The following is a 27023-nucleotide window of genomic DNA, read 5'->3' as shown; positions in this document are numbered from 1 at the left end:
CCCAAGCCAATCGACATATAGTATGTGAAACCCCCACAGAATGACCCAATGAAAAAAAACAGCAATGCCTTAAAAACCCGGGACATTTCCTCAAAGACAGTGGCCCACTCAGGCACTCTGCCTAGTCTCCTCTCAGACCAGACGCTTTTTCTGTCACTTGCCAATTAAATTTAAGTTTCTTTGCTGTCAAATAAAAGTTTCTGCCTCTTCGCAAATTGGTTCCTGGCTTTTTATTTCTACACTAAGCTGAGGAAAAGAACCCATGAAATTCGCTCCTGCAACCACTCTCCTTTCCATGACCGGTAACATCCCTCTCTATTCTGTTAAATAAAGAAAATAATTAGGCTGGCGCCACGGCTTACTAGGCTAATCCTCCGCCTGTGGAGCCGGCACACGGGGTTCTAGTCCCTGTCGGGGCGCCGGATTCTGTCCCGGTTGCCCCTCTTCCAGGCCAGCTCTCTGCTGTGGCCAGGGAGTGCAGTGGAGGATGGCCCAAGTGCTTGGGCCCTGCACCCACATGGGAGACCAGGAGAAGCACCTGGCTCCTGGCTTCAGATCAGCGCGGTGTGCTGGCTGCGGCAGCCATTGGAGGGTGAACCAATGGAAAAAGGAAGACCTTTCTCTCTGTCTCCCTCTCTCACTGTCCACTCTGCCTGTCAAAAAAAAAAAAAAAAAAAAAAAAGAGAAAATATTTAGGGGCCAGTGCTGCGGTGCATGGATTAACGCCCTAGCCTGAAGTGCTGGCATCCCATATGGGCGCTAGTTCAAGAACCAGCTGCTCCACTGCTCCACTTCTTATCCAGCTCTTTGCTATGGCCTGGGAAAGCAGCAGAAGATGGCCCAAATTCTTGGGCCCCTGCACACTCATGGGAGACCTGGAAGAAGCTCTTGGCTCCTGGCTTCAGATTGGCACAGCTCCAGCCATTGAGGCCAATTGGGGAGTGAACCATCAGATGGAAGACCTCTCTCTCTCTCTCTCCCTCCTTCCCTCCCTCCCTCCCTCATCTCTCTCTGTGTGTAACTCTTTCACATAAATAAATAAATCTTTAAAAAAAATGAAAATATTTAGCCTTCTATTCTGTGAAAGAATGAATGAAGGGAGGGAGGGAGGGAGGGAGGGAGGGAGGGAAGGAAGGCAGGCAGGCAGGCAGACTGAGGCAGGCATGTGGTGTAATGGTAAGGTCACCACTTAGTATGTTTGCATCTCATTTTGGTGTGACTGGCTCAGGCCTCAGCTCCTCCACTTCTGATCAAGCTTCTTGCTCTGGAATGCAGCAGGTATTGGTTCAGGCACTTGAGTCCTTGCCACCATTTGGGAGACAGTGATTGAGTTCTGGCCTCCTGGCTTTGGCCTGGCCCAGCCTTGGCTGTTGTGGACATTTGAGGAGTGAACCAGCAGATGTAAGATTTCTCTTCATCTGTCCCAATCCTCTCTATCTCTCTGCCTCATAATTAAATAAACTGTTAAAAGGGGCAATAAGTCTATCAGTAAGATTCTTTTATTTAATTAATATTTATTAAACACTTTGTTTTTGCTGGTCACCCAACTAGATACAAATAATTGAGTGAAAAACAAATAGATATGACACTATTCTGCCCTTCTATATCTTAAAGTTTAGCATGAAATTTGAAGAGCAAATAAGGTCTTATACACTGAGATGCTAAAAAGAAAGAAGCATCAGAAGCTACAGAGTCACATGAAAAAGACGTAACCGGTTGCAGAAGGATTGCCATGGTGCTGTTTACTCTCAGCCTTGCAAAGGGGATAGGAAGGAAAGAAAGGAGATGAGAGGACGTCCCAGGCAAAGCCCAGAAGAAAGCGATCTCATGGCCCAGTACAACACTGGCACAAAGAAAGAGCTCATTTAGTAGCCACCATTTTTCTAGGAGTTGGATGTCATCATCATCTTCTCCAGATGGTGTCATCATGCACTACATTCCATATTAAAGAGAAAGTTTCACTTATGCTTTGTTTCAGTCAGAAAGAGTTTTCTTTCAAAATAAGAGGTTAACTGAAGTAACCCCAGGATGATGTCAGAAATCCTTGCATCTGTGATTAACATAATGAACCCAGCCTGCAATTCAGGGAAGCATGGTCATGCTGAGTCAAACAACAGAAAACTTAAGAAGCCACTCAGTTTCTAATATCTGCCTGGCGGTTATCACCTCATAGCATAATATTCATGACTTTCAGAACTCAAATAACCTTTTGGCTGAGATACCTATATTGTAGATTTTTTTTTTGAGACCAGAGAATTAGCTTTCAGGGCCAATTTTTTCTCTCTGTAAAATGGTAAACTTACTACTTGTTGAATTCTTTATTTAGTGAAGGATTAAGCTTGTCATTATAAAATAAACTGAAAGAATGTCATTTTAAAAATCAAAAGAAAAAAGAAAGGAGGAGGGGGGTGGGAATGTGGGCAGGAGGGAGGGTAGAGAGAGAAGTGCCATTATGCTCTTAAATCTGCGTATATGAAATACATCAAATTGTTCACCTTATATAAATAAAAAAGTTCTTTAAAGAAGTTACAAAAATGTATGTACTCAATAGTAAAAGACCAGCAACACAATTCAAACATGAATAAAGATTGTAGATAGACATTTCTCCAAAGAAGATATACAAGTAGCAAGAAATGTAAGAAAGGATGCTTGGGAACTGTTCATTTAGCCATTAGGGAAATGTAAATCAAAACTACAGTGAGGTACCACTTCATTCCTAGTAGGATGGCTGCAACAAAAAAGATAATAAGAAGTATTGGTGAGGATGTGGAGAAACAGGAACCCTCATACACCACTAATGGGATAGTAAATGTCACACTATGGAAGTGAGTTTGACAGTTCTTTAAAAATATATTTGGAGTTATCATATGCTTCAGCATTTCTACTCCCAAGAATATAGCTAAAAGAATATATATATACACACACACACAAAACCTGAATACAAGTGCTCAAAACAGCATTACTCACAATAACAAAGAAGTAGAAGAAAATCAAATGGCCTACTCACTGATGAACAGATAAATAAAACGTGAAATATCTAAACAATGGAATATTACACACAAAAAGAATGAAGAACTGATATGTGCTACAATACGGGTGAAATTTGAAGACACTAGGCTAAAGTGAACTAATGCAGTCACATGAAATGTCCAGAATAAGCAAATATGCAGTCACCAAATACACTGGTGGTTGACTAGAAACGGGGATGTTGGCAAGCAATAGTTTCTACGTATGGGCTTTCTTTGGGAGATGGGGAATGAAAATGTTCTAAAATTAGATTGTGATGATAGTTGCACAACTCTGTGGATACACTAAAAAAATTGAATTATACATTTCAAATCAGAGAATTATATGGTATAAGAATTATACCTCAATAAACAAAAAAAAGTTATGTATGTATATGTAAAAATTCAGCTACTGAAACCTTATCTAAGTTTCATGTCATGATTATATATGTATTTGAAAGGTTATCTATTCCTGTTATGAATTCCTTTTCATAAAATGAAAAATATATAAAATTCATGTTTGCTTTCAGGAAACTAAAAAAAAATGGTAAACCTAAAATTATCATCAATCACTTTGCTGGGTTTCAAAAATTTGAGAAAGAATAGGCTTGGCTACAAATAAAGAGATCCATAGCATTTAAGATAAGAATCCTGCATATTGGTTCATTGATACTTCCTTAATTCTTAAATTATTTAGATTTATCCCAAAATAATGGTTCATTCACATACTAAATGTTGAAATATTAATTTTATTGTAACTAATTGTGTTCAAATAATAACAGGATTAAGCAGTATGTTCCATACCCTTCAAGACTTATGATTTCATTACCAAAACTCAAATGCAGACAAACATTTTTAATAATGAGGAAACACTTTAACTGGTATCAATGAAATTCTCTTACCCTTTGAGAACTAAGAGGCACTAATGAGAGAGATCTGCTGCTTCACTTCCCAGATGGCTGTAACCACCAAGACTGGGCCAGATAGAAGCCAGGAGCTTCATCTGGGTCTCCCCAATGGGTGGCAGGAGCCCAAACACTTGCGCCATCTTCTGCTGCTTTTCCCAGGACATTTGCAGGGAGATGGATGGAAGTGGAGCAGCCAAGACTTGAACCGGCTCCCATATGGTAAGCCGGCACTGCAGGCTGCTGCAGCTTTACTCACTACACCATAACACCAGCCCTGACTCAGGTTCTAATTCTGAATTGTTCCTGCATTTTGCCCAAGTTTCTAACACTTTATTCTTCAGTTTTACCCATAGTATCCCAGTCCTACTTGATAACACTTAGGTGCCAAATATGACACTCACCCGGCTGCCTGTACACTCCCTGAACTTCACCCCAATCTTTCTTCACCCAGTGTCTTGATTGTATTCCCCTCGCTCCATAAAATGTGCCACAACTGCAGCTCAAGAGGCAAAGCAGAAGATCTCAAGTCCTTTCTCTCCACTACGTCTCACTTCTCCCACCCGAAGATCACTGTTACTTAGAGGGGTCAACGCTGAGCTCTGAAGAGGACACACTTTTCCTATTGGGAGAAGGCCATTTCCAAGTGTGTATGTTGTTCTTGCTTCTACTATTTCCTACCATACAATTGGTATGAAAGAAGGATCAGGGCCTGCCTCTGAGTGAGCTCTGATGTTTCTCTTCCTTTTTGCACAACAGATCCAAACCTTAGCTTTAAAAGGAAAGAAGTGCCTCCTAGAGCTCCTGTCTAAACCATTTTTGCTCCACTGTAGCCTTGCTAGAGTGATGCTTTGCATTCTAACTCAGCCTACAAATGGGCCAGTGCTTGCCACTCCCCAGATCTACCCGTGAAGATAGTTCCTGAGTGATCTGCTCCAGGGAAAAACTGATTAGGAAGCCTTGATTTTTTGAAATGACATTTCATAAAATACCATATGTCTGTAGCTAAGCTACAGACAAATGTACGGACAAATCTTGCTACCTTCCTATGACTGCTGCCTTTTTCCTTCTTATTGATTCAGTTTTTACCACCAAATATTTATTTCATGTTAGACTAAGTAGATGGGATTGTGTTAATCTTCATTTTCCTAAATAAAAAACAATTCTTTGGCAGCTCAATCCACTCAAGGCAAAAAGTAGCTGAAACCAATACCCCACAAGCTTTCATTAAGAAAATGGTCCCACCCTACATACCCACACCAGAGTGATATCTTTAAGGTTAAAATAACAAGAGCTTATTCTTGTATACTTTTACACATTTCTGAGGGCAGAAAGAAATAATAAACCCCTTGTGGACTTGATTGTTGTCTTCTCTGTCTCTTTCCAAGAACATAGCAAAAGAATGTGTATTCTTTCAATTATTTTTTGAATAGGAATGAATAAAGAACCCTAGCAAGACAGATTTAAGTATTCTTGAAAACAAAATAATTAGGTAGTGGTAGGCATTTCCAAGAATTATGCATATAAAATCAAACCCAAACTGTGTGGGTAATGATGAAAGTTATTTCTGTCTAATAACTGGTTTGTGGTGGTCTTAGCATTATTATTAGCAAACCACAGTATAACCAGCTGTCTGGTTCACAAATCAGCAGGCCCAGGGTTAAGCGACATTACAAATGGGTCTCCCAGGGTAAATTTACATATATTCAAGAAGCACAATTGTGTGAAAACAGTTTCTATAGACACACATTCTTTTGGTTCAGACTACTATTAATCGAAGCTCATTAATTCTAATCATTAGAGGGTTTAAGGCAAATACATCATGCTTTCATGCTGTGAACGTGGATGGGACCCCTCAAGCCTGCAAATAACCTGATTGAGAAGCCTCATGATCAACAGGCAGAGAAAAGGATAAAAAGTTTCTCTGGGGAGAGTGGACAAAGGAAAGCTTCATTAACCTGTCTTAATGTTTCATTGTCAACAACCGTGTTCATTACTGTGGATAGGAAATGAAAGAATTTGCTAGAATCAGGACTTTGAGCACTAAAACCAAGGTGGTTGGTCAGTGTAAACCGTAAATACAACTATTTAAACCATAAATACAAATCCTGACCTCAAGGATTTGTGTAGCTTAGAAGAGAAATCAAACATGAATAGAAAACAACTGTTATAGATTTTATTTTTTTTTTAAGATTTATTTATTTAGTTGAAAGGCAGAGTATCAGAGAGGCAGAGGCAGAGAGAGAGAGAGAGAGGTCTTCCATCCACTGTTCACTCCCAAATGGCCACAATGACCAGAGGTGGCCAGGAGCCAGGAGCTTCTTCCAGGCCTCCCACATGGGTGTAGGGGCCCAAGGACTTGGGCCATCTTCCACTGCTTTCCAAGGCCATAGCAAAGAGTTGGATCAGAAGAGGAGCAGCCGGGACTCAAACCAGCACCTATGTGGGATGCCAGCATGGCAGGGAATGGCCTTACCCACTACACTACAGTGCCAGTCCCTAGATGATTCTATTTAAATGAGGGAGAGGTCCTCAATTTTAAAATGAAATCTTGTAATGTTTAAATGTTGCCTCTCCGCCGGCATCCCATATGGGCGCCAGGTTCTAGTCCCAGTTGCTCCTCTTCCAGTCCAGCTCTCTGCTGTAGCCTGGGAAGGCAGTGGAGGATGGCCCAGGTGCTTGGGCCCCTGTACCTGCATGGGAGACCAGGAAGAGGCACCTGGTGCAGCACCAGCCGTAGCGGCCATTTGGGGAGTGAACCAACGGAAGGAAGACCTTTCTCTCTGTCTCTCTCTCTCTCTCTCTCTCTCTCTCACTGTCTAACTCTGCCTGTCAAATAAAAAAATGTTGCCTCTCAAAGTTGTGCTAGCTAATAAAAATGCACATTCAGTCCCAAGGCAATAGTTGGAGTTCTACGAAGAGAAAAAGAAGACAAAATAGATAAAAGGGAAAGTGGGAGGGGCCAACAAGATGACATGAACTAGAGGTGCTACCCTGAGTATAACAGCAGGCAAAAGCTACTTATAATGGATTGGTGAAGGAATTTTAAGAACAAGGACCTCTGCTATCTAATTCAAAATCTGATTTTCTTGCAGCTTGAAATAAATAATAGAGAAACAAGCTGTAATCAGGAAGATACCCTAGTGGCGAGGGATTGATTTTAGTAGCTCTTCATTAACGCAAAAACACAGGTTTGGGAGTCAGAAAGATGCATTTACATACTCCTGTGGCCTCCTAGAAACTTTCTTTCTTTCATCTACAAGCCACAAATAATAATATCAAACTGTTGGGTTGCTATGAAGATCGAGATAGTATACAATGTATGCTTAGCACAGTTTGTGGGACATTCTAAGCATTTAACATTTTTTTTTTATACTGGCTATTACCATGGGAGCTAACATAAGGACAATAGGTGTCAGGTTTATAGGATTTAATTAATTGAATATGGCTTTTAAAGGAAGAGAGACTAAGGGTCACTCTCCGATTTCTGGAATGGACAATTGATTAGAGGGGTGATGACCTTTGTTATAAAGAACAAAAGAGGAAAAGGACTGGTTTGGGGACAATTCACCTGATGCCCTGAGCATCACATTCCTCTCCTCCTGAACATATGAAGCACAACAATACTTACCATTCTGGTTTTCATAAGATTAGAAACAACTGATATAATACATCCTAATTGTAATAGTGCTCAAATGCGTCATTAAGGCAAAGTTGAAGAAATCCCATTTAAATTTATATCAGCAAAGAAATGCAGGGTTTGCACATGCACATCAACATTAGGGATGTGATAGCTGCCATTAGGTCTCACTTTCTGCTCTGCCCTGGCGTGGCTTGGGTTCATTTTCAGGCTGTGGAATGTCCTGAGAAGCTAGAGAAGCATGTCATCCACATTGTCCCCAACCTCTTCCTGAGAGACCCCCCCACACACAGGGATCCAGAGTGACTGCACCACTCACATCATTTGTGTTATCATTGCCACTCTGAAACACCTGACCAGCCTGTGGTGTAGTAGCCCCACACTTTGATGTCCACAGGTAAGCACTGATTCCTGAATCCATCACTGGACAGGAGTATGGAACTGTGCTAATTAACAAGTGTTAGGTCAGAGACCTTCAACTGGACCAGTAAACTGTGTCTGGAGATAGTTCTAAGCACTGTTACACATCTGGGACAAATAAAAGAAGACCACGCCTCCATGCCTGGGCACCACCTCCAGAAAATCTTGTTTAATTATTTGAGACAGAACCCAGACATTAGTAGTTCTTTTAAGCGCCAAGATGGTCACAATGGGTCCTCAAGGTTGACAGTTCTAGACTAGGGGACCTCAGGCACCAATCAGCCAGAATTAGAAACACACTTAAACCATGTGGATCCTAAATGGAAGAGAGGTTTCTCCCCAAACAAATTGGAGGTACAGTTACCACAAACAGCAGGGATGGATCCTGGCTGGCAGACACACAGGCCTTTTATTCTATGGGCTGTGCAGCTCATCCTCGAATTTTCCAACACCCTCAAAGGGAAAGTTGTGACATTTCCATGTGGACAGCTCTAAATACGGGAGCATTAGCATAAGTTCAGAAATATATGAATAGTCCTTTAATATCTGAATCACCTTTCTTCTACATTTGAGAAAAATGAAAAGGATATCAGAAGTGCTGAAGAAAGTCTGAGGCTATAGTGAGGAGATGGGTCATGGAATGAGGGAAAATGGGGAGGAAGGGCAAGCCAGCAAAGTTCCACTAGCTTCTTTGTATGTCTCATGGGGGTCAGAGAAAGCATACTTTAGATTTAGAGATATTTAGCTGCCATTGTTCCTGTAGGAGAAAAAATTTACTAGCAAGATGATATAATGATTAAGGGGTTTGGCTTAGGGACACACAGCTAGTGCTAGAATTCTGTGTCCCCTAAGGCTGAGACAATGCAGGGAAGAATTCCCAGACAAGCTTTTAATCTTTGCCATGCATTATGCTTCTGGAATGTCCATGTATTGTTCCACATGTCACTAAGCTGCCCTCGGGAGTACAATGAAGCTCAGCTTCCGCACATATGTTTTGGTGCCATTAATGCCACACATTCTGCATAATTATAAGGCGCATTCATCTTTTCTCTCTGGCCCAAAATACTGTGGTTGAACACCAGGCAACTCCATGGCAGCTTACAATTTTCATGGTTCGGGAACAAAAATTCTAGGTGATCCTTTGGAATGCAAGGCAAAACACTCTCATATTACCCCTCAGCAGACTTGGTTCTTAAATGACAAGTCATGCGTTGTAGGCTTCCACCCTGTCTCAATGTTTGAGTTTTCATGTTTGAAACAAAGTAACTATTTCCATCAAGTGGTCCTTCAGGCTAGAATGTGAACTGAATATTGTAGAGACCAGATTCCTACTCTACTAAGATTTCCAGCCATGTTGGTGACATGTCTTAAGTCAATGACTTTCTTTACAAAAGCTTTCTCATCTTTAAAATACATTTGGAAGTGAGGGCCTTCAAAACAGTTAAAGAATAATGTCATAGGTGCTAACTAGGATGACTCATACCTGGTATTAATAATGAGAGCTCATGAACGCTTTGAAATACAGATTGTTTCCTGAACATAAAGAAGGAGTGACCTAAAGATTCTTTTTCTTGGAAATGGGAAAATCTGTATTTATATTTATATACCTTGGGCAGGGGCAGAAACCCCTTTAGCAGTATGGTAAAAAAGATGGGCTCCATATTTTTTTTACAAAAAAAAGAAGTAATAGTACACAGGATTATAAAGATAGGAAATATATTGGAATACATTAGCCCAGTTTCACAGGCCTGAAAGTTCCGTGGATCTAGCTCAATAATCTAATTATATGTATCTTCTCTGTAAAGGTCTTACCCAAGGATAAGCGCAAAGCATTTCAACAAAAGATGCTGGAAAGTGACTTGATAGGTACCAGTGCTATTGTGTAGTAGGTTAAGCCTCTGCCTGCAGCACCAGCATTCCATATGGGTGCCAGATTGAATCCTGGCTGCTCCATTTCTGATCCAGCTCCCTGTTAACAGCCTGGGAAACCAGTGGAAGATGGCTCAAGTGCTTGCGTCCCTGCATCCATATGGTTGACCCAGAAAAACTCTCGGCTCCTGGATTGGATCAGCCCAGCTCTGGCCATTGTAGTCATTTGGGGAGTGAACCAGTGAATGGAAGACTTCTCTCTGTGTCTCTCCCTCCCTCTCTGTCTGTAAAAAGAAAGAAAGTGAGTTGATAGTGAAAACAAATTAAGCCACACAAAGGGCTTGTCAGGTAACAGGAATATAGGCAAAAGAGTGGTGGTGGATGTGTGAGTGGTAGAAACTGTGGGAAAACGAAAAAGTTCAGGTCCTGTCTCAAGGAGGTACCCTCTATTAAGGTCCAGCAAATTTCTGTCCCATGAGAATATTGTCCTTGTCTTGTCAAATCGTCCCCTTTTTTCAAGGGAAGTTAGGCATCTGGATTTTTATAAAACCTATTCATTTATTGATGGTGATTAAAGAAAAAAGTAACATTATTTGGGACAAAGGAAACATTATCTTTTACCAGATTTTTCTGGAGGGCTGAAAGTTTGTAATTTCCAGAAGTAAGAGAAGTTGCAAGAAATCAAGTACTCATATTTGTCATATATGTTTAGCTATTGATATCTTCATTGCATTTATGTTTAAAACAAAAGATTTAACTTAAACTCCCTTACTAGTGTAGCAGCATGCTGTAATAAAACAATCAGTGGCTTCTAGAATATGTTAATTCTTCCAAGAAACATTTATTGAAAACCTACCTATGTACCAGGCAATACACACGTGGCTAAGAATATAAGGATTAAGATATTGTCTTTGTTCCCAGAGATGACAAACCAGTATGGAAAGATTTGTACCAAAATATGTTAGTACACTGTATTAACACTTATCACAGAGATATGTCAAAAGTACAAGGGGAGTAGAAGAGAGGAAATCATAAATTTTCCCAAGAGATTAGCAGGGATCCGCAGAGGAGAGATCATTTTGAGTAGAGCTTTGTTTCAAAAGGGTTGGATGTTAGTGATATAGTAAGATATGCTAGAGAGGAATAGAGTATCATTATAAATTCTAACAGGAAAGCAATACATTTGGATTTATATGATATTCTGGCTGCAGTATGGAAAATGGCCTACAGGCGGAGACAGAGTAGAGAGTGACGAACTACAAGACCAAGATTTCAGTAGTTCAAACAGTGAATTGAGGCAAAAGCTGAGGTCATGAAAGAGGACTACTGGGTGAGAAAGGTAATCAGGGGGGTCAGTGCTGTGGCACAGCAGGTTAAAGCCCTGGCCTGCAGTGCCAGTATCCCATATGGGCGCTGGTTTGAGTCCTGGCTGCTCTACTTTTGATCTAGCCCTCTGCTATGGCCTGGGAAAGCAATAGAAGATGGTCCAAAGTCTTGGGCCCCTGCACCCACGTGGGAGACCAGGAAGAAGCTCCTGGCTCCTAGCTTAGGATCAGCTCAGCTCTGGTCATTGAGGTCATTTGGGGAGTGAACCAGCAGATGGAAGACCCCTCCCTCCCCGGCTCTACCTCTCTCTGTAATTCTGTCTTTCAAATAAATAGAATAAATCTCTTTTATTTAAAAAAAAGATAATTAGGGGATATAAACAAAGGAACCTGATAGTGATTGTATCCAAGTGAGAAGGGTGAAAAGGCAGGGTGGGGGGATGCAGGGGGCGGATTGAGAATGACTCACAAGACTTTCTCTGAGAGGTCCTTTAGTACAAAGGTAACAGTGTATTCTCTGGAGCCAGGTTACTTCAGTCCAAATCCTGTCACTTCCACTTGCTGTGTGACTCTAGGCAACTTATTGATTCTCTGAGTTTCAGTTTTGCACGTGAGGGAGCCTCATAAAGTTCATGGAAAATGGATATTATCTTTTTATCTAAAAAATTTGAGTTGAGCCATTTTTAATTATTTATTTAGTTACTTAGTTTATTTGAAAGGGAGTGAGACAAAGAGATAGACACAGCTCCTAGTCACTGGTTGATTCTCCAAATGCCTGCAATGACAGAAGCTGACAGTCTAAAGGTGAGAAACAGGAACTCCATCAAGACCTCTCATATGGGGGGCAGGCACCCAACCACTTGAGACATCACCTGCTGCCTCCCAGGGCCCACACTAACATGAAGCTTGAATCAAGAGTAGAGTTAGGTGCTGAACCCAGGTACTCCAATCTGGTTGTAGGTATCCCAACAAGCATCTAACTGTTGCACTTGAAGCGCTTTAGAACATTTTAGATTTGTATAGCTAACATTGTGTGCAGATCTCAGGTTAAGGAGAAAGTAAACTTTCATTAGCATGGTAAGGGTGGTTAGAGTCACATGCAGATTAAATCTCCTATGGTTGTTTTTGGGGAAAGCTAGAGTTTGAATCTTTGATGTTTAATGAGTAGAGTAGGAGGCAAAAACCTGCAGAAGCTTAGAAGAAAGCAGATATGTATTGGAGAAAAATGAAAGAGCAGCGGCTCAAAACAAAGAAAAGGATATATTTTTAGAGTACATTCTAAAATGCATATGGCAGTCAAGTACCTTGATAACCAAGAAGCATTTATATTTAATAATTAGAAAATCTTTAACAAAATAATTTACAATGGTGTCAATATTTGACATGTAAAATACTCAAAGTTGTCCTCCTTAATCTTAAATGCATTTTTCAAGAGAGGAGAATGAAAACAGCTACTACATTGAATGATAAAAATTTCCTGTATTTGAAAGTAAAAAAAAAAAAAAACACTGAATATGACAATTGCACAAAATTCAACTACGTAGAGTAATTGAAAAGTATATTTTAAGAAAATATTTGTTCCTGTTGTATGTGATATGGTGCAAGACCCCAAAATTTCTCCTTCTTACTTCTAGTTTTCCTAAAAAATTGGAGCTTAAAATAATTGCCAATGTCATAGTCACACAAATAGGAGATAGCACTGTCTGGATTTCCTCCCTTACTCTGTATCTTATTTTAGTTATTTTTCTTGTTACTTTACCTTTGAGTCTATAAACTGCAGGGATGAAACCTGAATGCAAAAATAATCTGAAAGGAAGAATATTCATACTTTTACAAAGGAAGGTGTTCTATTTCTAATAACATTGGTTTTACAAAAAGTCTGGTTATTTTGGCAATGTAGAGTATAAAGCGAAAATGTTAAGAGTGTTGGCTTTGGAATAAAAAGGAAAATCTACCACTCCTCAGGTATGAAGTCCAGGGAAAACTACTTACTCTTCTAGGCCTCCATTTTCCACAAGTAAATGGAGAAGAGACTTCAATGTCTGCAGATTTTGTTAAGAGCCAGAAGAACATACAGAGAAGGGCGTAACGTACTACTTACAAGAAATGGTGGCTTATGTTATTTCACTCTTTAACCTCTTCACACTCCATAGTTGATGAATATGAAAAAGTTTGAGGTAATTATTTTTAAAAGAATAGTCACTTGTAGAATGAATGGTCTTTTTCATACATGATTAAAAACATTTAAGTCCTTCCTAGCCATGTAGTCTTGTCCTTCTCCCGGATAGTCTTCCAAGAGAACCAACAGCCAGATCCATAACTTCCCATGGCACAAGGGCTGAGTAAGCTTTGGGCTTCTCATCAAACCAATGTGTTTCTTCATAACCAATGAAATTTATGACTCATAAAATAAATATTTTCAAAATCTATACTCAAGTAAAACCATACAGTTAATACATATCACTAACAATATATCAGAAGTAACATTATCACATACTAAATTTCTTATTAATCTGATATTATCAAGTAAAATACCAAATTATTATTACAAACATAATTATTTTTCATTTTACATAAATTTAAAACAAAATAAATTTATAACATATGCTGAATCTATCTGCTGAAAAAAATCATTTTAAGTTCATCACCTAAGTTGTCAAATTACATACTGGTGTTTCATTTTTAATTTACAATCAAATAAAGAAAAGTGAAAAATGCCCCTAACCTGTTATTTACATTTCATTTTTCTGAAAGATCACTATGACTTGCTATTGGCAAAATGATCCTTAAAAAGGTAATAGAAGACTATCCAGGAGAGTGGAATCCCATAAAGTATGATAGTATTATAAATCCTAAAGTAAGATTACCAGTACAGATGTTCTTAATCATACTGAAAACACAAATACACAAACCAGTTTGTTCCAGCTACAGAATAATTAAAAGAGTGCTTATAATTTAGCACAATGGTAAAGCCAGGGAAGTAGTGAAACTCAAAAGAAATATAAACCTACAGTGTCTATGCCAAGGAAAGTGTTCCAAATTCTCAAGGATGAGAAATCAATTCCTTTCTGCTGTACAGGTAGAAAATTATTACCTGAATTAGTCAAAAACCTACAATAAATATGTCTTTAAACAAAGCATATACACACCTATGAACACACATGTGCACAGACATGCATACTTGTTAACTAACTCTTACCAAAAGAAACACCTATCTAAATCCATCCAGAATATCAGTTAGAAACAGCTTTTGGAAAACTAAAATTGGACTTCTCACCAATTTAAATTTCTTTTTTTGAGAAACATTTACAGTAGATAATATGATACAGAAGCAAACTGGCATACATGGTAAGACATCAGCTCTAAAGACTTGGAGGATTCTCCTTGCAAATAATTTTCTTGGCAAAGAGCCTTCTTTATGTACAGAAAGATTTGTTCCTTACTTATAGCAACCCTCAAGGCCACAACAGGGTCATTGTGTACTGCTAATTAGGCTGAAAAGCAATTGTGTTCAAGCCAGGAGATATTCTGTAACTGGACTCAGTGAAAGTAGGAAATTATATTAACAAGATCAAGTTTAAAAGACATTCTCCCACAATTACTAGTTATTTATTCTAAAACAGTGTGGATTTTAACACTGCAAAACTATAGTGAAACTCAAAAGTTGATTTGATGCTTAATAGCTATCAAAAGACCACAAGAAATGTCAAAAGACCCTTAGGAAAGCTCCTATACACAGATATCCAATATGCTTAGTTTCCAAAAGTTAGTATTCATGCCATTAGCTAATTTGTCCATCCCAGGTCACATCTATTCTGCATTAAACTGGAAAAATCAAATGCAGTACATTACCTTGCGTCACCTGTTGAACTGCCAACATTATCCCAGATACGGTATCTGGGAGCAGGTTTTCCTTCAGATTGTAGCGTGGTGCCCATTCCAAAATAGGTAGTCGCCTTCTGCACCACTGTTTAATGTCTTCACACTGAGGGCTATGCACCTTGCTCCAGAGCACGTTTTTCCTTTTCCTCTTTGCCCCTGTCATTTTTCAGACTCCCTCTTTCAAAAGTAAACTTCTTAAGACAAGAGAAAAAATCGTTGCAGAACACCTCTTTCCGATGCCAGGCTCCAACTCTTCTGTGGTTTACAATGACAAAGCTACCCAGAAAATAAACAAATAGAAGAGAGATGGGGAGAGAGAGATTAACAGAGCACTTAAATATATGCAGCTGGATTATATGTCTTATTATGATGCAACTATTTATTCTAGACAAAAAACCATAGATTAAAACCTTGAATTCTTATCTGAATGAGAAGTGGTTCCTGTGAATGTAAAATTGTTTCTGATCTTGGGGAAGTAATGGGTTCAGTGCTAAGTTGGTCTACAGCTCTCTCGCCAATAATTCTCCTTATATTCACTGTAGTCTTAGGCTTTTGGCTGCCATCCCAATGGTTAATGAGGTAGTGCTGGGCGTGTGTTGGAAGTAGGCTGGGCTATGCTAATGAAACCAGGAAACATCCAGCTAGTCCAGTCTCTGCCTACATGCTATGCAAAACCATAAAACTGCTGAGAGGTCTGCTGTGCAAATACGCTCAGAGAATCCATGCTTACTTCTTTGAGAGATACATATTTCCAACCCAGCAGATGACTGCCCGTTCTACAGAATTCAGAAACACGACAGGGAACTGCTGAAGGCTCTCCTTGTCTTTATTCCCTGCCAGAAGAGGTTTCATTCATACAAAAACATTCAGAAAACTGCCCAGTCTGGGAAAGGAATAGCTGGTTCTCATAAACAAACTGAAATTTCATCTCATCAGCTAAGAAAATAAGGATCACAATGGACAAATATTTGTGGCTAGAATTCTTCCCTGTCTCTGAAACAGTTCATTCAGTTGTCTCTGTTTCTCAAAGTCATATAATTCACACACTTATGCTGCTGTAATTGAAATGTATTGAAGAATAACATATGGTTTAAGCTATTGTTTGAAGTATCTCTAACATCTTTTCCTTTCGTGGTGCTGCCCCTTTTTCATATGACTTTTGTTGGGGGGAGGTGGGTTCTCTTTTTAAGGAGAGGTGTTACATTTTATAATAGAGCAGACCAACTATCAAAGATTTTTATTTTATGATTGTTTCCCTCAACCCCCAGAAGAAAAAGCCTGCATTTATGAGCTGTGCCATTGGAATTAAACCAAAAAGCCAATATACAATAAAATTGTGAAGCCAAGAAAAAGAATACCATGTATATAGTTCACTGCCGTGCATTTAATGCCCATTTGTCCAGAGCACAAAAATCTGATTTCTGGAATCCTTTAGAATAACAAAGTTCTTGGATCCCTTGGCTATTTCTAAGATCCCCTGCTGTACTTTCTCCCATCGTTTCTGAAATTAAAGTGAAGAGTTACTCTCTTAACCTTCCAAAGATGACATCTCTGAATTTGGATCTGTTCAAAAAATACCTTTTCTTTTCAATCCAATGAACACACATACACACACAAACACAAAACAAGGGTACTTCAAAAAGTTTGTGGAAAATGGAAATTAAAGGGTAGGCTTAATGTAGTGCAAAAAAAACTTTATGGACAATGTATATTATGGAAAATGTTTGATGAAATTTCAAAAAATTTTATACCAAGTGGTGAGTGCTGTACCATAGCAGGTTAAGCCTCTGCCTGAGCCCTGGCACCTCACTGGGCTCTGGTTTGAGTCCCAGCTGCTCCACTTCCAATCGAGCTCACTGCTAATGTGCCTGGGAAAGCAGTGGAGAATGGCCCAGGTCCTTGAGCCCCTGCACTCATGTGGGAGATCACATGAAGTTCCTGGCTCCTGGCTTTGGACTACCCAGCCCTGGTGGTTGCAGCATTTGGAGAGCAAACAAGCAGATTGAAAACTTCTCTCTCTCTCTGCCTTTCAAATAAATAATTTTTTTTAATTTACACTGATATAAACTTGACTTCTAACTTCATTTTCCATTAACATTTTGATGTATTTGTCTATATATGGAGCAGGAGTTGGGGAAAAAAGCTAGATTTATTCATACCTACAGCATAGAATTTGATTTGTATTTTTAAACTAATTATATTATATTAAATTTCCAAGCTATTCAGGAGTTCAAGTTTAAGACTTATATAAAGCAATTCCCATTAAGAGACAGAGTTGTAGCAATTTAACCCAATTCTCTTATTATATATATATTATATTATACATCAAATCAATGTAAATCTACTCTTAGTAGAGACAGCATTTACTTTTCCTTTACAAATAGCAATCTTTGTTTTATATACTGCATCCAGAATAAACACAAATTCAGAAGTTATACATATACTGATTATGTATCACTTTTATAAACAAAATAAACATTAAAGATATTTTTTTCTTTTCTTTTCTTTTTCTTTTTCCTTTTCTTTTTTTTTTTTTTTTTTTTTTTGACAGGCAGAGTGGACAGTGAGAGAGAGAGAGACAGAAAGAAAGGTGTTTCTTTTTCCATTGGTTCACCCCCCACAAGTGGCTGCTACGGCCGGTGCGTTGCAGCCGGCATGCTACATTGATCCGAAGCCAAGAGCCAGGTGCTTCCTCCTGGTCTCCCACGTGGGTGCAGGGCCCAAGGACCTGGGCCATCCTCCACTGCACTCAAGGGCCACAGCAGAGAGCTGGCCTGGAAGAGGGGCAACTGGGACAGAATCCGGCGCCCTGACCGGGACTAGAACCCGGTGTGCTGGCGCCGCAAGGCGGAGGATTAGCCTATTAAGCTGTGGCGCCAGCCTTTAAAATATATATTAAATATCAATAACAAAGAATTCAGACAACAGGATTTTAAAAATTGAAGGTAAATGTGTGTAGAAGTATCAATGTCACATCTGTGCCAACAATTGCTGTTAACTATTTGAAAACCAAGAGGGAAAAAGAAAGAGTTTAGTAAAATAATTCTGAAATCTCTCAATAAAAAGTTCCTAAAAATTAAAATAAATTTCTGTTAAACTCAGGGCAGAATGAGTAGAGCAATAATCAAGTCAAACAATCAGTGATACGGGAGCTCAGAAGGGAAGAGTGAGAAATAGGCTATCCATCCTGCCTAGACCCTGTGTGCAACCAGGTGGCTATCACCACTGACTCTTCAGGCTGCCTTTGTATGAATTTCCAGTCTCATGGCCTTTTACATTTCTAAACATGTACTCAATATTTACCTTTTGCACAAAAATTCCCTTGATTTCCCCACAGTTCTGCTTATGTTGTATGATCATCACGCAGGCTACCCTCAGAATGCTGATGGGTATAAGAGCTTTAGTCATCTTTACTCTTTAGGATTTTCTTCCTTTAAATCTATGCCATGCGGTTTTTATCCAGTCTAGCTCATGAGATTGTAAATCCCTTGTGAGTAGGGGTTGTTAACATCATTCATTCTGCCTCTTTCCTTTGGATTACTAGAAGGAGCTGCAGACATAGTATCTAATCAGTACTAACACATAATCCTATTCCTGAAGTTATCAAAGAATCTAATCTATTTCAGTCTGGTTTCTAGGGAATGATGCTTAAGAATCAGAAAAATAGGTAGAGAGAGAATGAGAATTAGGTATGAAGGGGTTAAAATGAGAGATTTTATCTTTATTTATTTAGCTTCTCATTCTTTTACAATCTTTAGAAAGTTTTGTTTTGTTTTTTAGCATAGTGGTTTTTCTCTTATAGAAATTGGTGAACGGGATAACGAAGAAGAACTAGATGGGAATTACAAGAGAAAGGTAGGAGACAAAAGAGAGGTAGAAAACCTCCTGGATTGGAGCTTCCAAGAGAGAGTTTTAGAGGGCTGGCATATGAAAGCCTCGGGATCATTGTGAAAGGTGAGGGAATTTGGTCAGGCTTGAGTGAGGTAAAGCTTGAGATACATTGTGCAGGTTATAGATCAGCTCACATTTAATGGCTTTTGAGAGACAGGAGAAAAGACTGATGTTCTTCTCACATTACTTTCTCTTAAAAAAGATTGATTTATCTACATATTTGTATGAAAAACAGAGTGGCAGAGAGACAGAGAGAGAGAGAGAGAGAGAGAGGTCTTCCATCAGCTGGTTCACTTCCCAAATAACTGCAACATCCAGATCTGGGCCAGGCTAACCCTGGAGCCACGAACTTGATCCTGGTCTCCCACCTGGGAAGCAGGGGACCATCATCTGCTGCCTTCCCAGGTATATTAGCAGGGACAGAGATTGGAAGCAGAGCAGCTAGAATTCAAATGGGCACTCTGATATGGGATGACAGTGCAGCAGGTAGTGGCTTAGCCTTCTGTGCTACAACATTGGCCCCCTCACATTGCTTTTAATATCAGCATGATGCCTTTCCTATGTGAAGACTGGAACTTCTAAAGCACTGAATTATATCCAAGGTACATTTGGAAACATAGACTCATAAACTTGGGAGGACATCAGCTCCACACTCACACCTACTGCAGGAAGTTGATCTTTAGCATTTCTAGTAAGAGAACTCTGCAAAAGGCTCCCATCTGAGGAGAGAAGTAGGGGCTGAAACTAAGGCTATCTCTATTCAGTAAGCCTCACAGAGGGAACAACTTTCATTAAGTCCACTGAACGGGATACCTTTTCCTAATTTACTAAAAATTTGGCCCAGCCCTAAATCTAACCACTGTTTTAATTCATCCAACAGCTGAAGTTATCAAGTTTAGGAAAGTATCCTATTTCAATTTTCAGACGTTCTAATTGTTAGAACATTTTTTCCCATTTATCCAGCCAAGATCTGCTACTTAAGATTCTACACTTCAGTCTTCACCCTAATCCCTATGACATACAACTTTCACCTTCAAGTCTAATTCATTTAACACTACCTTAAAAAAAATGTTCTTTGTATGAGTGTTGTTAATTTCAGAAATACCATTACATTCAATTGTGGGTGCACATATTTTTATAAGTGAATTAAGTCCTGGACACGGCAGTTGATGTTTTTCTCATAACAGAGCAACAACTGCAGTGCAGTGAACAAAACTCTATGCTCTCAACCATGATTACTAATGTATCATACTTGGCTTCTTCGGGTTTGAATGGAACTTTCCAATCTGTTATTTTACCATGCTTTTTTCTTTCTGTCATTATTTTATACTCTGTAACCTACTTTGATGCAAAATAGGGGCTAAGGATATAAAGCTCTGGTAAAGTCAGAACACATCTCGGAAAAGAATCCTTTGTACATTCAAATGAACATTGCATAATGATATACATAATTTTCAAGATATGGTAAGGAAAGCAAGGGAAGAGAAGGCAGAATAAAAGGGAAGAGAAAATGAAGGAGGAGGGAGTGGAAGAGGGGAACGGGAAGGGAAGAGAGGGGGGAAGGGCAATAAATAAAAGCAATTCATTGAGGATCAGTGAAAGCCTTTGCTAATTTCTGACCGAAAATTGCTCTGCTTTGTTTTGTTTTAAAGAATTATTCATTTATTTGGAAGTCAGAGTTACAGAGAGAGAGGGAGGGATAGAAAGATCTTCCTGGTTCACTCTCCAGATGGTCACGATGGCCAGGGCTGGGCCAGGTCAAAGCCAGGAGCCAGGAGTTCTTCCAAGTCTCTCACATGGGTGGCAGGGGACCAAACATTTGGGCCATCTTCCACTGCTTTTCCCAGGCCACTAGCAGGGAACTGGATTGGAAATGAAGCAGCCAGGCATGAACCAGAGCCCATATGGGATGCCAGAATTACAGGTGGCTACTTTGCCTGCTATGCCACAATGCCACCCCTGCATTTCTGACCAAATATTGTCAAAGGGCAAATAAATCTATGCCTGAGGACATATAATGACTTAAGCAAATTTGAAGATAGTAAAAGAGGGAGTTATCCCCTATAGTGATAGCAATTCACCTTCCTAACGTCTGCAAGACTGTGGCTGTGTAACTGCTGCTTTGGCCAAACCATGTTTAGGAACATTACCCCATTCTACTGAAAACTTGTTTTGGCAGATTTTGACTGAGCCTCTCTTATGTTGTCTCATTTTTGAGCTACGTGTCCTAAGTTATTCACTACATGATATGTTGTTTTTCATCTTTTTACTTTTGTCCAATTTGTGATTTTATATTTCAATCAGGCAGCATATAGTTGGGCCTTATTCTTTTAGTGCAATGTGAAAATCTTTGCCTTATTTAGACCATTTATTTATGTTTCATGTAATTATTGATGTGGTTGGTTTATATTTAGCACATTGATAACTTATTTGGGGATTGTAAGGTATCCACTCTGCTACTGAAACATCAATTATTATGGAAAAAGAAATTACGTGAGATTCTTCCTTCTGATCATTTCCGCAATGCCTGTAGATTCCTCACACATAAGTACTGCTTGTTACTTAGCTGAACACTCTATGTCCAGATTTCTGGCATTCTCTAAGTACGTCTTTTCTTTCTTGGTACTCTGCCATGTGAATTCTCTCTGTTTTGAACACTGCAACTTTCCAGTTCCTTCTTTTCATGTTACAAAGAGTGCCAGTCTCCTTTTGCGTTCTGCACCACCTTTCTGTGGCACTGTAACCAGGAAACTTTCCTAACAGAAGCTGGAACAATCATAAGGCTCATTTTACTTATTCCTCATCTCTTCAAGTTCACTGTCCTCTGTTTCCCATGTCTAAAATCTTGACATTACCATTTGACATATTGTGTCAGGTTAATTTTTGTTTTTATGCATTGATTTATTTTGAGAAGCGCAGAAAGAGCGAAAAAGAGATCCCATCTACTGCTGGTTCACTACCCAAATGTCCAAAATGGCTAGGGCTGGGCTGGAGCTGAAGCCAGAAGCTGAGAATTCTTTCCAAATCTCCCACATGAGTGTCAGGCTCTTTATCGCTTGAACTATCACCTCTTGCCTCCAAAGGTGCACTTTAGTGGGAAGTTGGAATCATGAGAGAAGCCAAAACTCAAACCTAGGCACACTGATGTATGTTTCAGGCATCTTTACAGGGTCTTAGCCACTAGACAAAATACTTGTCATATGTTATTTTTATTTGTTTTAGGCAGGAGGATAAATCTGATCCCTGCTACTCAAAACTGGGAATTGAAGTTATCCACTTTGGAATATGACTTTCCATTAATGCTCCATTATACACACCTTCCTCATGACTTGCCACAGCTTTAGAGTTTTCCATTCAGAATGTGACACAAAAATTTAGCACAGTCCTTAGCTATGTTCTGACTTAAAACATGTACACAGTATTACACAGTTAAATTCTAACTTTCCAAATCCATAACTGTGAGATATTCTTCATCTTTCTACGTGGAGGAGCAATGGAGTTTTCAAATAAAATCTAAACACTACATTTTATAATAAATCATACCTAGTATATTGAATCTAGTCAACTAATTCATTTTGTCAAAATCTTTCTGAATCTGACCCTTTCATTACTAATACTGACAATTATGCTCCTCATATTCTTCAGATATTGTTACCCGCATTTGTCAGCTCTGGCTTCCATAACAAAATCCCACAGTGTATCCCTGATGGCTTAACCAATAGGGATTTATTTCTCATGGATCTGGAGGCTGAATTATCCTAGATCAAAGTGTCACCCAGTTCACTTTCTGTTTTCACGTGGCCACCATCTGTATCTTCACATATAGAAAGGAAAAGGGAGCAAGCTCGCTGGTGTTTCTCTTTAAAGGCAGGAATTCCACTGTGAGAGTCCCAACCTCATAACCTCATCTAAACCTAACTATCCCTCAAAGACCCAATCTACAGCTGCCATTATATTGAGGGTTAAGATTTAAAAATACGAATTTTGGGAGACACAACTCATTCTACACCAGACATATCTACTGGCTCCTAACATCCAGATTAAAATTTATTCTTTAATATAAATTATTTGTGGACAAATAGAATTTTGTTCATTCTGTCCAAAAAAGATATCTTAAGAGTTCATATAAATCTCATTACTGAAGTCAAATATACTATGTCTTCAGCAGTAACTTTTCAATCTAGTGCTTCTATTAAAAGAGGCAATAGAGTTTGTCCAATAACTTATTTAGACTTTCCCCCTAGATACAGAATCTCCTTCTGAAAGGGATGATGACAGTAGCAAAAATAGACTATTTAGAACTATTTTGTTACTCAGAGAAACTATTCCATATAGCTTAAACTTCTACAGAGACAACTCCACCAAAAAAAAAAAAAAAAAACTTTTCCAACATTCAACATTATCAAGCAGTGTTTGACTTAAAAAAATCACATTTAGAGGAAGTCTAAAATTAATTAAAAGGACTCAAGCAACGTGGAAATTGTTTTCTTAGCATTTCTGTATAAAGTGGGGAATTATTCTAAGATACAGTACTTGTCATTAGTATCAGAGTTCTCACTTGCATCAAGGAGTGTTTTTAACAAAAGGTAGTTATTACACACATAGAAATATGAACAAGTTGAAAAAAAACTGCTCTCATATTAGGATTTTATATGTCAAAATTAAAACCCAAGTTTTTATTCATCCATTGTTCTTTCGCGATTTTTTATTCTTCCTGGCAAGGACCAGTAGAGAGAATGCAGAACATTTACACTTTGATAAGAATTTAGAAACTTTCTTTTTTCCCAATATTTTCTTCATTTTTTTTCTGACTATTAAATAGCTGAATTCTCACTATAGAGTAAAAGATACTGGAATATATACAAGAGGGTTGGAAAAAGAAAAAAAATGAGGGCATACCAAAAAGATAAAATCTAAAATATAGGTTTATTTTGGGGCAAAATAACTTTTAAACCCATGCATAGTTTTTCTATAATGTGAATTTTCTGTGAACTTTCAAAGATGCCTCACATATTCTATAATCATACTGTGGATTTAAATTTTGGCATAGATGTTTTACTGATATTTTGTTTTATGCTGTCGAGGCATTGCTATACACATAAGTTTTGATTTCCCTGAGTATTATATGATAAGCATTGGCCATATCATGAAGCACACTTAGAGAATGCCATTTGTTAAGGATTATACACTATTCCTTCACAAAGAGGTACAATGGCTTACATACCCATTTCCCAAGGAGTAGACTGTTTGGTGGCTCCCAATTTTATTTTTATTATTACAGATAACACTGGGAAAAAATCCTCAGACAAAAATGTTTATCCAGATTTCTGATGATTTCTTTAGAAGTCCAAGTGTCAAAGAATCATTACTGATGATGTCATTTTTATGGGTGGATATTTTTCCCATGCTCCAATGAGGCTTTTCTGGGTCAACATCTAACACAAGCCCAGATCTCTAATAAACTTATATTTTGAGTGGCCTCAACAAACACTGTCCTTTGTGGACTTCCACAACATTTAATGAAGGCTAGTTTTTCTGGATAAACTGATTTTCCAGTAAAAATTTAGAACATTTATGTTGTTTAAGCTTTCCTGAGCCCTTAAAGTCATAGAATATATATTTTTTTGAGTTTGTTTTCACTTATTGGTTTACATTCCACAACTGACAACATAATTCAAATATGGGTTACCACTATTGTTTTATTGCCAAAAAGCTCATAATAATCCTCACAAATTCTCAGCACTCAAATTTATTCATCTCAGGAAGTCAAGTCAGATGCCTAAGTCTAACTCAGAAATTTGGACCACAATGTTAGGAAAAGGAACAGTGAATCATTACAGATGTATCATTTATTGGAAGATGTGGACAAGTTCTCAAAGTATTTTAGTTTGTTGAAAATTCAAAATTTTAAGGGACTTCCTAAGCCTTCCACACAGCACTTTCTTCACTTCACGAAGTAGCATACAGGATATAGTATAAGAGTTCTCATTCTCTCTGTTATTTAGTGATTTAACTGAAATTTACTATAGTAGTTTCAGGGTATGCATTGCACACAGATTGCAGTGGTATTTTGTACATGTTCACGATATTACTAGCAGTGAATGAAGGCACATACAGATGCAACAAACTCCAAAGAACATTATTTTCTATTCATGTCAAAAGGAACATAACAAGAAATGCTTGAAGCATTGTACCTTGGAGCCAGGAACCAACCAGCACACTGGCAAGCACAGTTGCAATTCAATGCCAACTTTTCAAGGTCTTTAGGGGAAGAATTAAGATAAGTAGAATACCAAGGACAATGCTTGGCATATGGGACAGGCACTGAAAAATGCTAACTATTATAATTTTATTTCACCATTTGCTAAGATAATTTGGACAATTTTTGAATCTTTCAACAGTTTGTTTTTGACTTGAGTTTTAAAATTATCTGAATACATTAAAATCGTAAAGGAATAATGTCATATATGTTTCATTTCTCATCATTATTCAATTTGAATAAAATATTTTCTTCTTTTTCTCCTGGGATAGACAATATTACTTAGTTCTTTTTTTATTTTATTTTATTTTATTTTATTGCAAATCTGTCTAGATTCTGAATCCCCAAACTGAATAACAACCCAAATCTATTTACATCTGTGTTGGCCCTGTGTCAACATAAATTAATTAGTTATTGAGTGGAAATATTGAAATTTGGGGTTGAGAAGAATTCTGAAACAGTGAATTTTGTTGAGTAAGAAAGTTTACAAAAACTTATTAATGATATCTGACATGGGAATTAGCTGGAGTGACCAGAAACACAGTGAAATTTTACCATTATTGGTCTATGAGTTTTTAATTCCTCACGAAATTGCCTTAGCAGAAATATTTTCATCTATAAATTGCTTTTAACAAATTGACTGTGTGCTTCAATCCAATCTGTAAAAGCAAGATTTTATTGTACTTAGAAACATGAAGCCAGTGTCAAAGCAAGAAATAATGAATAGACTTACTAGTAGATAGTAGTCTAATTTATCAATCCTTTCAACTGTCTATAGAGAAGGAAATTTTTAATGGACTATCCATTAATCTATGTTTAAATGAAAATCTCCATCTAATCAAATACATATTTCCAAAGTCTCTAATCCCATGAAGATTATTATTCATTGAAGTCATTGTTCAATGGCATGCTTCAAAAATTATGCAGAATGATTAGAATGTTTTCTGATACATCTTCATAGATTGCCCACATGCAAAAAGGTCACAAGAATGAGGTAGAGTTAAACTTCAGGAGATGTAACCTAATTGTAGATAAAGGTCTAAACTATTGCCAAGGAGCTGATCTTTGAGATTAGGAATAAGTCAGATGTATAGATGATCTTCTCCCACATTCGAATTAGCATCTTTAGCAGAAGATGCTCCAAAAAGTTAATGTAATAAAAGTGGCCCTATCACATTCAGCAATAGCTGATTCTGGTGACCCACTTGGAGTACAGGATAAGAAAAGCATTTTTATATTACCTCTATTCTCATTGAAACTGTCAAATAGAAGCCAGTTGAAGGCAGAAAGCTTATAAGTCTATTCATAAGTCCAGCAAAATAAATACTTCTGCCATAGAATATGACTTTTATTCCTGCCAGCCCCAATATGATCACCAGGTTAGAAAACTAAGACACACACACAAAAATGAAAACAATTCCTTCCTTGTTCATCTTGAATTATTTCAAAGAACACACTTCCCTTTGCTAATGGTGTCATCAAATTGAAAAGGAAAGGGACAGGTCAATTCAAAAATATAGTAGAGGGGCTAGCACTGTGGCATAGCAAATGAAGCCACTGCCTGTAGTACTGGCATCCTATATGAGCACTGGTTAAAATCTCAGTTGCTCCACTTCCAATCTAGCTCCCAGTTAAAGTGCCTGGAAGGCAGCGGAATAAGCCCCAAGTGCTTGGGCCCTTGCATCCACGTGGGAGACCCAGAAGAAGCTCCTGGCTCCTGGCTTCGAATCAGCCCAGCTCTGGCCATTGCTGGCATTTAGGGAGTTAACCAGCAAATGGAAGACCTATCTCCCTCTCTATCTCTTCACAACTCTGCCTTTCAAATGA

The 27023-nt window shown here is 38.4% G+C and overlaps 2 protein-coding genes across 2 annotated transcripts in view; both read right to left on the bottom strand.

Annotated features, from left to right (window-relative positions):
* SLC26A7 (solute carrier family 26 member 7) overlaps window positions 1–15209 on the bottom strand; it is a gene marked incomplete in the record, with an annotated part of 135722 nt that extends 120513 nt beyond the window's left edge. Inside the window, 1 exon segment of the mRNA NM_001195763.1 lies at window positions 15017–15209. Within this exon segment, the coding sequence (NP_001182692.1) occupies window positions 15017–15209 (193 nt within the window).
* Window positions 15190–27023, bottom strand: part of LRRC69 (leucine rich repeat containing 69) — a 136270-nt gene continuing 124436 nt past the window's right edge. The window contains exon 9 of the mRNA XM_070075851.1: window positions 15190–15322. The gene's annotated coding sequence lies outside the window, so the exon portion shown is untranslated. The remainder of the gene's footprint in view (window positions 15323–27023) is intronic.

Source organism: Oryctolagus cuniculus, chromosome 6 (genome assembly GCF_964237555.1).
Source record: "Oryctolagus cuniculus chromosome 6, mOryCun1.1, whole genome shotgun sequence".
Lineage (NCBI taxonomy): Eukaryota > Metazoa > Chordata > Mammalia > Lagomorpha > Leporidae > Oryctolagus > Oryctolagus cuniculus.
Note: the sequence above shows the minus strand (reverse complement) of the source record. Positions and strands in the feature narration are given on the sequence as shown.